At 41.7% G+C, this 13946-nt stretch overlaps 1 protein-coding gene across 2 annotated transcripts in view; it reads right to left on the bottom strand.

The window, feature by feature from the left end:
* Positions 1-13946, bottom strand: part of ULK2 (unc-51 like autophagy activating kinase 2) — a 102777-nt gene that overhangs the window by 73561 nt on the left and 15270 nt on the right. For both annotated transcript variants that reach the window (XM_025362878.1, XM_025362877.1), the window contains exons 4-8: positions 11130-11162; positions 10756-10792; positions 3944-4117; positions 2204-2277; positions 111-212 (exon numbers count right to left, since the gene is read on the bottom strand). In XM_025362878.1, coding sequence (XP_025218663.1) covers positions 111-212; positions 2204-2277; positions 3944-4117; positions 10756-10792; positions 11130-11162 — 420 coding nt within the window. The remainder of the gene's footprint in view (positions 1-110; positions 213-2203; positions 2278-3943; positions 4118-10755; positions 10793-11129; positions 11163-13946) is intronic.

The following is a 13946-nucleotide window of genomic DNA, read 5'->3' as shown; positions in this document are numbered from 1 at the left end:
CAGAGGAGCCAAAAACACTGCTTTCAAAGTATTCTTCATTTTACAAATCAAACACAACTATAAAATGACAAGATTCCAAAACTGAGGACATAAGAAAAAAGTCAGCCTACCTGAAAAGGTGGTTTTCCAACTAGGCATTGGTATATCACTGTTCCTATGCTCCACAAGTCAGCCTTAGCATCATAATGTTGAGACATAATAACCTCAGGAGCCTGGGGACAGAGAAATTTAAGGGGCATGCAGTATTTACATAATTAATATGCACATATTAATTAACTGGTAAAGGTGACACTCCTAACAAACTACCAGAATAAAACAACACCCTGTGATAGTTCTCTAATCAAATAATAAGGCAATGAACTTACAACATATTATCATATATTGAGATTTACTAGTAAATCTCAAAATCAATGTTGCATGAAAAGGGGCAAGTTATAGAAACAAATGTTTCAACTGATTATAATGGACACATAAAGTACAATGAGAGGACCAAAATAATAACAAAGAAAAATACACACCATAGGACATGGTGTATCAAATACATAACATAGGACAGAGGTTCCCTCACGTGTGTGAAAGGAGCAGAGGAGGAAATGGAAACAGGGAGAAGTACAAAAGGAACCTGGGCTGTCTCCAACATACATACATAAATATATATATATATATATTTTTTTTTTTTTTTGAGAACAAGTCTCCCTGTGTCACCCAGGCTGGAGCGCAGCGGCACGATCTCGGCTCACTGCAACCTCCACCTCCTGGGTTCAAGCGATTTTCCTGCCTCAGCCTCCCGAGTAGCTGGGATTACATGCGCCTGTCACCACACCCAGCTAATTTTTTGTATTTTTAGTAGAGACGGGGTTTCACCATGTTGGCCAGGCTGGTCTCGAACTCCTGACCTTATGATACTCCCACCTCGGCCTCCCAAAGTGCTGGGATTACAGGCATGAGCCACCATGCCCAGCCTATTTTATTTCTTTCAAAAACAAGATCAAGACAAACATGGCAAAATGCTAACTTTGTGAAATATGGATGGTGGGTACATAGGTGTTTGCTATATTATTCTCTATGTTTTTTGTAATCTGAACACTTCTACAGTAATAAAAACTATGATGCAAAACCCCACACAATAATAAAAATTGTCCTAAAAGCAAAACCATTTATCTGCTGCTTTGTTTCAGGTATTTTCCCACCTCTCATCAAATTTTGCTTTTTAAATATACCATTAATCAGGACAAATACTAAACAGAAATGGAAAATAAAGATAGTTTTATTTCCCACATGTAACATTTCTTTTTAACTTTAATTCTTTTTGGAAATGGGGTCTTGCTGTGTTCACAGGCTGGCCATGAACTCCTGGGCTTCAGAAGTCCTCCTGCCTCAGTCTCCCAAGTGGTTGGGACCAAAGGCATGCATCACTACATCCAGCTCAGACATAACATTTTTATTTATTTTCCCTAGTAAATTTCTTATTAAGTCAATTTCCTTTAATAATCAGCCAAAACACTCTAACCTCAAGGCTAAACTAATTTTATATTCAAGAAGTACAAAGTAATTTTAAAATTTATATTTTTTATAAATTTAAAATATATAAAATTTATTATATATAAGCAGTAAAATTGATTGACAGTAAATCTGATAAAATTTTTTTTGAAATTTGATTAATAGTTCAAAGTTGATTTTAGTTTAGAGAAATTCTGAATTTAATATAAACCCATTTTAAACTTAGAACTGAAATAGGTACATTTCACATAATTCTGAAGCTCTAGAATTAAGGTATTTCCAGACTTAACACTGCACATTAGTTTAGAAGTTTCATAACCTAACCCTATAATACATGATGATATCTATATGAGAGGATAAAGGGGAAAGCTGAGGTATTTCAGCTTTGAGTGTGAGGCTAACAGAAAAAACATCTACAATATAGGGATCCTGTCAAGAGAGTTAACATGCAAAAGATGAGCACATCCTACAGCTGAAGAAGTGCTCCCATAAGGTGTTTTTTAAGCATTCCTACTTTTATAGTTCACTATGCTAAGGCAAAAGATTTCTGTATTATAGCATTATCAGTAATATAATTAACATTAGTAATAACAACTTGGACTATATGTAAAATCACATCTTATTTGGAAGCAAGCATTATATTTAAATTCCAATGCTTATGGAGCCACACTTTAAACACACAAGGATGCAAACACTCACTCACCATGTACATCGGGGATCCACACAGTGTTGCAGCCATCATGTTACTATGTAGGTAACGAGCAAAACCAAAATCCGCTATTTCACAAAATAGAAAGTAGAAAATCAAATTATATCTTCGCTCATACCTAACATACATCATATGATTCTTCAAGACACAAGAAGGCACAAAGGACTGTGAAAAATAAACAGCTTACTGAATATCACTGTCCACCAAAGAAAAAACTAGCTACCTCAATTTCAACAAGCTAAAAATAGTAGTAATCATCAACTGTACAAGTCACTCCTCTGCCAGATTTGTAACCAAGGTGCATGAAACTTTGCAAGTGAAAATACTAATTATAGTAAGTAGCTCATTAATACAGTTTTCATTAAATATCAATACCAGATACAGAATGTAAATAATTATGTTTTTATTGTTTCAAATAATTTTGAGGTACTACTAAAAAAAAAAAACTGCCAAGGGCTAAACTAGATGGTCTCTGAGATCCCTATCTCAAAAGCCTAGGAACTGTAAAGAATCAGGGTTATGGCTGGGTGTGGCGGCTCATGCCCATAATCCCAGCACTTTGGGAGGCCAAGGTAGGCAGATCACTTGAGGTCAGGAGTTTGAGACCAGCCTGGCCAACATGGTGAAACCCCGTCTCTACTAAAAAAATATATACAGGCCGGGCACGGTGGCTCAAGCCTGTAATCCCAGCACTTTGGGAGGCCGAGACGGGAGGATCACGAGGTCAGGAGATCGAGACCATCCTGGCTAACACGGTGAAACCCCGTCTCTACTAAAGAATACAAAAAACTAGCCGGGCGAGGTGGCGGGTGCCTGTAGTCCCAGCTACTCGGGAGGCTGAGGCAGGAGAATGGCGTAAACCCGGGAGGCGGAGCTTGCTGTGAGCTGAGATCCGGCCACTGTACTCCAGCCTGGGCGACAGAGCGAGACTCCGTCTCAAAAAAAAAAAAAATATATATATATATATATATACACACAAAAAAATGAGCTGGGTGTGGTGGAACATGCCAGCTACTTGCGCATCCCAGCTACTTGGGAGGCTGAGGCAGGAGAATCCCTTGAACCTGGGAGGCGGAGGTTGTAGTGAGCCGAGATCGTGCCTCACTCCAGCCTGGGTGACAGAATGAGACTCCACCTCAAAGAAAAAAAAAGAAACAGGGTTATTAATTTGCTGCCAGTAACCACACCACATCAATTTTCCTCTCGAGAGACACAGGTATTCATATTTAGAGCTCCTGATGAGGGCCTGTCAGCATTGCCTGAGACTCAGCAGACACTGTCAATAATGTAAAGCATTCACCTAAGAGAACTTCACGATGTCAATAAAAATATCAAAAATGCATCAATAAAATCCATCATTTAGCCAGGTGCGGTGGCTCACACCTGTAATCCCAGCACTTTCAGAGGCTGAGGTGGGCAGATCACCTGAGGTTAGGAGTTCAAGACCAGCCTGGCCAACACGGTGAAACCCTGTCTCTACTAAAAATACAAAATTCAGCTAGGTGTAGTGGTGCATGCCTGTAATCCCAGTTACTCAGGAGGCTGAGGCAGGAGAATCACTGAAACCCAGGAGGCGTAGGTTGCAGTGAGCCGAGATCGTCCCACTACACTCCAGTCTGGGCAACAGAGCAAGACTCTATCGCAAAAAAAAAAAATCATCATTCAACAAAGCTAAAGTTGTCTAAAAATAGTTTCAAAAATGTCCTTTCCATAACACAATACACAGCCATTTACCTATTTTGATGCGAATACCACTGACACTTGATTTTCTGCGATTAGCATAGGACAGCAAGATGTTCTGCGGTTTGAGATCTCTGTGGATGATTCCTTTGCTGTGCAGGATTCGCATGGCAGCAGCAATCTGATGCAGAAACACTCTGATGGTGTCTTCACTGAGAGTTCCTTTTGCTGGTACAAAAGGAGTCACGTAAATATTTAAGCACAAAAAATCAAATACTATCTGCATATTCCATCAACAGGATTGGGTTGTGAAGGACAGCATGAAGGGAATAAGGAATTTGGATTCACATTTATTCATTTTTAACTTTAATAATTGACGTTTATGAAGAGATACAAGATTTCTCAAAACTTGTAGTCAACCTGTTGTAAAGAGAACTGATGGGCACTTTCATCTTGTTTCACCTGTGTGTTTTGCTTTTCCCTTCATGTTTTTACTGCTGATGGTGCCCACATGACTCTGAACACCATAGGTACTCAATAAATACGAATGTCCTTTACAAGCCGAAAGCTAAGTTCCCCTTCATATTAGTCAAATATCTGGAATAAGTGTCCACATTTAATTCCAACCATTATGTGAGCACAAGTTACAAACAAGCAAAATCTTTGACCAGAGGGACCTGGATACTACTGCTACCTGTACCTGTGAGGCATCTGTGTTACTGCATCTACTCTGTCCTTTTATCTCCCATATCCCCCATTCCACTAGAATCTCTTTCATAACTAAAGATACCTAAGAATAAATGTTTTAACCTATTTCACCACTATAAAGAGGTGATATGAACATTATTTGAAAGTAGTGAGTCATTATTCAGTAAATTTTTTTTTTTTTTGAGACAGAGTTTCACTCTGCCCCCCCCAGGCTGGAGTGCAGTGGCACAATCTCGGCTTACTGCAAGCTCCGCCTCCTGGGTTCAAGAGATTCTCCTGCTTCAGCCTCCCGAGTAGCTGGGACTACAGGCATGTTTCACCATGTCCAACTAATTTTTCTACTTTTTGTAGAGACAGGGTTTTGCCATGTCGGCCAGGCTGGTCTTGAACTCCTGACCTAAGTGATCCATTCGCCTCGGCCACCCACAGTGCTGGGATTACAGTGAGAAACATTGTGACGAGCCTATTCAGTAAATTCTACAGTATTTCTGTATATGCCTGAGCATGTTGTGGTTAACAGCTTGATTTGGAGTCTGGCTGCCTTTGTTCAACTCCTAGGTCTTCCACTGAATGTGTTACCCTAAAAGCCGATCCCTCTGTGCCCACCTTCCTCATGTATAAAAGTTGATAAGACTACATGAGGTTGACATGATGATTAAATAAAACCCATTTAATAATGAAAACTTCTGCTCATTTCAGCAGCACATATAATAAAACTGGTACAGAGAAGATTAGCAAAAAAAATTTACATAAAAAAGAAGCCAGGCGCGGTGACTCACGCCTGTAATCCCAGCACTTTGGGAGGCCGAGGCAGGCGGATCACGAGGTCAGGAGATTGAGACCACCCCGGCTAACGCGGTGAAACCCCGTCTCTACTAAAAATACAAAAATATTAGCCGGGCTTGGTGGCAGGCGCCTGTAGTCCCAGCTTCTCGGGAGGCTGAGGCAGGAGAATGGCGTCAACCCGGGAGGCAGAGCTTGCAGTGAGCTGAGATCGCGCCTCTGCACTCCAGCCTGGGTGACAGAGCAAGACTCCATCTCAAAAAAAAAAAAAAAAAAGAAAGAAAAGAAAAAAATTATGAAATCTTTAGAAAAGGGCTTTGCACATAATATTTCAATGTAGTAAGTATGCAAATTGCCGGGCACGGTGGCCCAAGCCTGTAATCCCAGCACTTTGGGAGGCCGAGACGGGAGGATCACGAGGTCCAGGAGATCGAGACCATCCTGGCTAACATGGTGAAATCCCGTCTCTACCAAAAAATACAAAAAAACTAGCCGGGCAAGGTGGCGGGCGCCTGTAGTCCCAGCTACTCGGGAGGCTGAGGCAGGAGAATGGCGTAAACCCGGGAGGCGGAGCTTGCAGTGAGCTGAGATCCGGCCACTGCACTCCAGCCTGGGCCACAGAGCGAGACTCCCTCTCAAAAAAAAAAAAAAGTATGCAAATAAGCTTATTACAATGAGTCTAAAAGTCACAAGTGTAATTCCTTACCTCCACTGAGGATTTAGTATCCGTGTACCTATTTAAATTATTTGTGATGCATGTCTGTCCATGTAATTCTTAGAATATGTTCTATATAACCTTTCCATTTGTAAATAAGAGAGAAATAACATTAATACTTGGAACAAGTGAAATATTATGGTTTTAAAATCATTTTAATGACCTGTCAAGTTTTACATGTCCTTAACATCTTCAAATAAAATAAAACTTTATGTTTTAAAAATTATCAAATATGGCCCAGTGTGTGGCTCATGCCTGTAATCCCAGCACTTTGGGAGGCCATGGCAGACCGATTGCTTGAGCCCAGGAGTTTGAGACCAGCCTAGGCAACATGGTAAGACTCTGCCTCTACAAAAAAATTAAAAATTAAGGCTGGGTATGGTGGCTCACACCTGTAACCCCAGCACTTTGGGAGGCCAACGTGAGCGAATCACTTGAGCTCAGGAGTCTGAGACCACCCTGGGTAACATGATGAAACCCCACCTCTACTAAAATGCAAAAAATTAGCCAGGCATGGTGGCACACGTCTACGGTCCAGCTACTTGGGAGGCTGAGGCACGAGAATCACTTGAGCCTGGGAGGCAGAAGTTGCAGTGAGCCGAGATCGTGCCATTGCACTCCAGCTTGGACTACACAGATGCCATCTCAAAAATTAATAAATAAAATTAAAAATTAAAATTAAAAAAAATTTCAGGGGGCTGGGTGCGGTGGCTCACGCCTGTAATCCCAGCACTTTGGGAGGCCAAGGCAGGTGGATCACGAGGTCAGGAGTTTGAGACCAGCCTGGCCAACACGGTGAAATGCTGTCTCTACTAAAAATACAAAAATTAGCCCGGCATGGTGGTGCACACCTGTAGTCCCAGCTACTCGGGAAGCTGAGACAGGAGAATAGTCTGAACCCGGGAGGTGGAGCTTGCAATGAACCGAGATCCTGCCACTGCACTCCAGCCTGGGCAATAAAGCAAGACTCCGTCTCAAAAAAAAAAAAAAAAATTCATCCTTTGGAGATGAACACTGTTAAAAATTTGATGTACATTTTTCCAGATCTACTTTCTTGCAGATGCTAATATATATATTATTGCATAATAGTGGAGAGGTCAAATCAACAACTAGAACTTTATTTTTGTTATGTTTTACTTAAATTACATTGCGACAACTGAAATGGATGGTGTATTTAAAATTCATTTTGGCCGGGCACGGCGGCTCACGCCTGTATTCCCAACACTTTGGGAGGCCGAGGAGGGTGGATCGCCTGAGGTCAGGAGTTCAAGACCAGCCTGGCCAACATGGCGAAACCCTGTCTCTACTAAAAATACAAAATTAGCCAGGCACAGTGGCAGGTGCCTGTAGCATACTTGGGAAGCTGAGGCAGGAGAATGGCTTGAACCCAGGTAGCAGAGGTTGCAGTGAGCCGAGATCGCACCACTGCACTCCAGCCTGGGCGATAGAGTGAGACTCTGTCTCAAAAAGATAAAAAAGAAAAAAAAGAAAGAAAGAAAATGTGAAAATGTAAAAGGTGCTTGTTTCAAAGAGCAAATTAAAGGACTAAATGATCCTATTGTGACACAATGGCATTCAACCTTCTAGACATTCCAGACCTTCCAAACATTCCAGACCTTCTAGATCAGTGCTCTCCAACATGAATATTAAGGTGGCCACACATCAAACTTTCCATTTTCTTGTGGCCAGATTTTAAAAGGTGAAAAGAAAAAGATATAATTAATATATTTAACTCAATATATCCAAAATATTACCATTTCAACTCGTAATAAATACTTTTAAATTAATGAGATTTAATCATTCTTTCCTTCTGATGAAGTATTCAAATTCCGTTATGCATTTTACACTTACAGCACATCTTGATTCTGCCTAGCCACATTTCAAGAGCCCAATGTGGTCAGTGGTTACTATATTGGACAGTGCAGCTCTCAATAATTCCTCTAAGGACCAGAATTTCTTTCATATGTCTTTAAAGTGCTTTCATACTACAAGGGATTCCCTTACAGACTGTGACAGAGAAAGACCAGGGAGAAGTTATAAAACCAAAATCATACAGCAGTATGAGTAAACACTGGTGCTAGAACCATGCTTGCCTGACTGACTCCAACATTCAAGCTCTTAAGCTCTTCACTATTGAGTCTCCTAACAATATTGCTTTAGAGTATCAAACACAAGAGTTCAACAAAACTGTTGTAATAGTGCTTCTACGGGTGAATAATAGTTGTTAATGAGACTGATATTCTTTTTTTTTTTTTTTAACAACATGCTCTCTAGAAAAGAAAAAACTCTTTTTTTGTTCTTTGAGACGGAGTCTTGCTCTGTCACCCAGGCTGGAGTGCAGTGGTGTGATCTCAGCTCGCTGCAAGCTCCGCCTCCCAGGTTCACGCCATTCTCCCGCCTCAGCCTCCCGAGTAGCTGGGACTACAGGCGCCCGCCACAACACCCGGTTAATTTTTTGTATTTTCAGTAGAGATGGGGTTCCACCATGTCAGTCAGGATGGTCTTGATCTCCTGACCTCGTGATCCACCCGTCTGGGCCTCCCAAAGTGCTGGGATTATAGGCATGAGCCACAGGAGTCAAAAAACAACTGGTATTCTAATGAGGGCTGTAAGCTGGTGTCACTCAGTCTGACCCCAAGTAGAAAAGCGCTTCATCAGGAACACCAAGAACGTGAAGAAAGGCAGGGCAGGGTGCTTTCCAGCTTCAACTCCTTTCCAACAGCAGTGAATGAAAGTGTCTGTCTCACTGCGTTCTATTTATGAATAACATTTGGAAATGTGTTTACTAAATTGACAGTTTTTTTTTTAAACTACCAAATTCAGGACAATGACTGCCTCTAGGGAAAGGACAGGAATGGGACTGCAGAAGGGCTTACAGGGAGCTTCAACTGTATTTATAATTTCTTTTTTCTATTTTTTTGAGTTTTTTTTGAGACAGAGTCTTGCTCTGTAGCCCAGGCTGCAGTAAAATGGTTTGATCTCAGCTCACTGCAACCTCCGCCACCCGGGTCCAAGAGATTCTCCTGCCTCAGCCTCCCAAGCAGCTAGGACTACAGGCATGCACCACCATGCCCAGCTACGTTTTATATTTTTAGTAGAGACAGGGTTTCACCATGTTGAACAGGCTGGTCTCAAACTCCTGACCTCAAGTGATCCGCCCACCTTGGCCTCCCAAAGTGCTGGGATTACAGGTGTGAGCCACCATGCCCAGCCTATAATTCCCTTGTAAATGGTGGTGGGGGTGCAAGTACCAGTATTCTTTACATTTTTCTCTACACAGCTTCTGAATGTTAGCAATATTCTATATTATCCTATATATCTATGTTATATTTTGTAAATTGTCCACAGTGCTTTTACCATCAACTGCCGTAATCTATTTTTTTTTTTTTTTTTCTGAGATGGGAGTTTCTATCTTGTTGCCCAGGCTGGAGTGCAATGTCGTGATCTCGGCTCACTGCAACTTCCACCTTCTGGATTCAAGTGATTCTCCTGCCTCAGCCTCCCAAGTAGCTGGGATCACAGGCATGTGCCACCATGCCCAGCTAATTCTGTATTCTTAGTAGAGATGAGTTTTCTCCATGTTGGTCAGGCTGGTCTCGAACTCCCGACCTCAGGTGATCCACCCACCTCGGCCTCCCAAAGTGCTGGGATTATAGGCATGAGCCACCGCGCTCAGACGCCGTAATCTATTTATAGGTTGAATGTGTTAACTTTTTACTGTCTTTTTGCATATTCCCCTTGTATCTTTTAAGGGGTGAACAAGTAGGTACTGGCTTCACTGGCCAGGTACGGCGGCTCACCCTATAATTCCAGCACTTTGGGAGGCCTAGGCTGGTGGATCACGAGGTCAGGAGTTTGGGACCAGCCTGATCAACATGGTGAAACCCTGTCTCTACTAAAAATATAAAAATTAGCTGGGCGTGGTGGCATGTACCAGTAATCCCAGCTACTCAGGAGGCTGAGGCAGGAGAATCACTTGAACCCAGGAGGCGGAGGTTGCAGTGAGCCGAGAATGTACCACTGCACTCCAGCCTGGGTGACAGAGCAAGACTTTGTCTCCAAAAAAAAAAAAAAACAAAAAAAGAAAGAAAAAGAAAATACTCTGGAGGCACACAATTTGATCTGAATGCTTCACATCCTACATGTATGCATTTTGGGTTCAAAATTTCAAGCACCATCTAATACTAAAATCTTACTTCTGTACCACAAAATAATTTCATTGTTACCTTTAATGCCTTATAATGTTTTTTGTTGCCTTTTTTTAATTATAAGAAATGTTCACACAAATACATTCTTGGATACATTTTTCCACTACAACTTTTTTTTTATTTTGAAAGAAATGAAAAGGACTACAACTCAGTGAAGCCTTTTGAAGGAGAGGAATTCTATGGGGTTTCTCCTCTCCTGGGGATAGGACCATCTCTCAAACACTATCAGAGAGAGACACACAAAAAGGTAAATACTTATATACAAGTAAAGCTTAGGAACAAAACCACAAACAACTGGTCTGCAAAGTGATCACAAGTCAAACAAATACACAAATATTTATTGAATGTTTCTATACAAGAGCAGAAAACGGGTAGTGTATTTCAAAAGTACCTCTTAGAATTAAACAGGCTGCAGCACTATCTTTATTGAACACTGACACACACACAGTTACCTTGCAAATAATCTGCGAGGTCTCCACCATTGCAATACTGACATAGAAAAGAGAAAGCAATGAAAATAAACACAGTGATTCAAGATTAATTCAATCCATTGTCAATTGTGATTAAAAAATCATTTGTATATAATCTCATGTAAATATAGCCTAAAAACATTACAGATTCAAAATTTTTAAAATTTTATATTCCTTGAGTAGAATCTAGATCACTGAATCAACTTTATTAATATAAACATTCAAATAATTTATCTACTGTCAATCTTAAGGTTCATATTAATCAAAAGGGATTTGAAATATGAAGATTTATGCTAGAATCTAAAAAAAAAAAAGAAATTTGAAATAAATTAAACATAAGTTTGTATACTACCTACCTCCATCACCAAAAAGACAGAGTTGGGTAATTCCTGAAAAGTAAACATATTAAATATAATTTAGAGAAAAATTAAACACAAAATTTAAGTATAATGATAGTTAAAAATACCACACTTGTTCATTATTAAAACTGGTAAAATGAAACCAAAAAATCTAATAGAAGGTGAAATTAAAATTTGCAACACAATGATATATCTCCTCTACAAAGCCAAATCAAGTTTTACTAACACTAATGTAGTCATCAACAAGTAAAATTTTGTTTACAGAAATAACTACATAAAGATTCATCTTTTGGTTATGATTGACCTAAAACAACAGATCTAGGACAAAAAGCACGGTAAATTTACAACGGGGAAAAAGGAAGGATTCTTTGGTCCTTGGGGAAACACTTCCTCTATGAAAAGTTTATGATTTGGAGCAGCAAAATGGCATAATCCTCCCTAGTAACACTAAATGCACAATCTGATTTCTGGAATATATTACTCAGGATGTCTGGCTTTTTGTTTTTCTGTTTTTTATGTTTATTTGGGGCAATCGCATTATCAGCAATTGTTGGCAAAGGGAAATGTTTTATCACATTATCAACACATGTTCCAAAATGTTGAGGAAATGAATTGAGGCCTCTTAAAAAGTCTCTCAAATCCATATAACTCCAAGTCTGCTGTTGATTAAGTAACTCAAATATTGATTAGCTGGCTCTTATATAAAAAATGGCACATAAATACCATTTATTAAAAAATGGCAATTTTTATAACGATAACTAAATTTCAGATTGAACTTCCCTGTGGCTTAACTTGAGCCAGTGTGCAAATGTGATTCAAAATATAGCTTTTGGCCAGGCACAGTGGCTCACGCCTGTAATCCCAGCACTTTGGGGGGGCCGAGGCAGGCAGATCACAAGGTCAGGAGATCGAGACCATCCTGGCTAACACAGTGAAACCCTGTCTCTACTAAAAATACAAAAAATGAGCCGGGCATGGTGGCGGACAACTGTAGTCCCAGCTACTTGGGAGGCTGAGGCAGGAGAACGGCGTGAACCCAGGAGGCGGAGCTTGCAGTGAGCTGAGATCGTGTCACTGCACTCCAGCCTGGGCGACAGAGCCAGATTCCGTCTCAAAAAAAAAAAAAATATATATATATATATATATATACACACACACACACACAGACACACACACACACACAGACACACACACACACACAGCTTTTGGGCTGTCTGTAGTGGCTCACACCTATAATCCCAACACTTTGGAAGGCCAAGGTGGCAGGATCACTTGAGCCCAAGAGTTCAAGACTAGTCTAGGTAACACATGTAGAACTCATCTCTACTAACAATTAAAAAATGGCTGGGCACAGTGGCTCACGCCTGTAATCCCAGCACTTTGGGAGGCTGAGACAGGTGATCACCTAAACTAGGGAGTTCGAGATCAGCTTGGCCAACATGGTGAAACTCCGTCTCTAATAAAAATACCAAAAAAAAAAAAAAAAAAAAAATTAGCCGGGCGTGGCGGCGAGTGCCTGTAATCCCAGCTACTTGGGAGGCTGAGGCATGAGAATCACTTGAACCCAGGAGGCAGAGGTTGCAGTGAGCCGAGATTGTACAACTGCACTCCAGCCTGGGCAATAGAGTGAGACTTTGTCTCAGGAAAAAAAAAAAAAAAATTAGGCCGGGCACAGTGGCTCACGCCTGTAATCCCAGCACTTTGGAATGCCAAGGTGGGCAGATCACCTGAGGTCAGGAGTTCAAGACCAGCCCGGCCAACATGGTGAACACCGTCTCTCTCTACTAAAAATACAAAAAAATTAGCCAGGCACAGTGGTGCCTGCCTAAAATCCCAGCTACTCCAGAGGCTGAGGCATGAGTGTCGCTTGAGCCTGGGAGGTGGAGGTTGCAGTGAGCTGAGATCGCGCCACTGTACTCCAGCCTAGGCAACAGAATGAGACCCCATCACAAAATAAATAAACAATAAAAATAAAAAAGTCTTGAAGGACACAAAACAGTATTTTCTTCTGGAAAGAGGAAATAAAGAGGTATACGAAGAGGGCATCTCAGCTGGATGCGGTACCTCACGCCTGTAATCTCAGCACTTTGGGAGGCCGAGGCGGGTGGATCAGGACGTCAGCAGTTCAAGACCAGCCTGGCCAATACGGTGAAACCCCATCCCTACTAAAAATACAAAAATTAGCTGGGCGTGGTGGCATGTGCCTGTAGTCCCAGCTACTCTGGAGGCAGAGGCAGGAGAATCGCTTGAATCCAGGAGGCAGAGATTGCAGTGAACTGAGATCGCACCATTGCACTCCAGCCTGGCGACAGAACGAGACTCCATCTCAAAAAAAATTTTTTTAAATACAAAAATTAGCTGGGTGGGGTGGCATGCACCTATAGTCCCAGCTGCCTGGGAGACTGACGCAGGAGAACCACTTGAATCCAGGAGGCGGAGGTTGCAGTGAGCCGAGATTGCGCCACTGCACTCCAGCCTGGGCGACAGAGCAAGACTCCATCTCAAAAAAAAAAAAAAAAAAAAAAAGCAGGCTGGGCGCGGTGGCTCAAGCCTGTAATCCCAGCACTTTGGGAGGCCGAGAGGGGCGGATCACGAGGTCAGGAGATTAAGACCATCCTGGCTAACCCGGTGAAACCCCATCTCTACTAAAAAATACAAAAAACTAGCCAGGCGAGGGGCGGGCGTCTGTAGTCCCAGCTACTCGGGAGGCTGAGGCAGGAGAACGGCGTGAACCCGGGAGGCGGAGCTTGCAGTGAGCTGAGATCCGGCCACTGCACTCCAGCCTGGGCGACAGAGCGAGACTCCGTCTCAAAA

This window comes from Theropithecus gelada, chromosome 16 (genome assembly GCF_003255815.1).
Source record: "Theropithecus gelada isolate Dixy chromosome 16, Tgel_1.0, whole genome shotgun sequence".
In the NCBI taxonomy this organism is placed as follows: Eukaryota; Metazoa; Chordata; class Mammalia; order Primates; family Cercopithecidae; genus Theropithecus; species Theropithecus gelada.
Note: the sequence above shows the minus strand (reverse complement) of the source record. Positions and strands in the feature narration are given on the sequence as shown.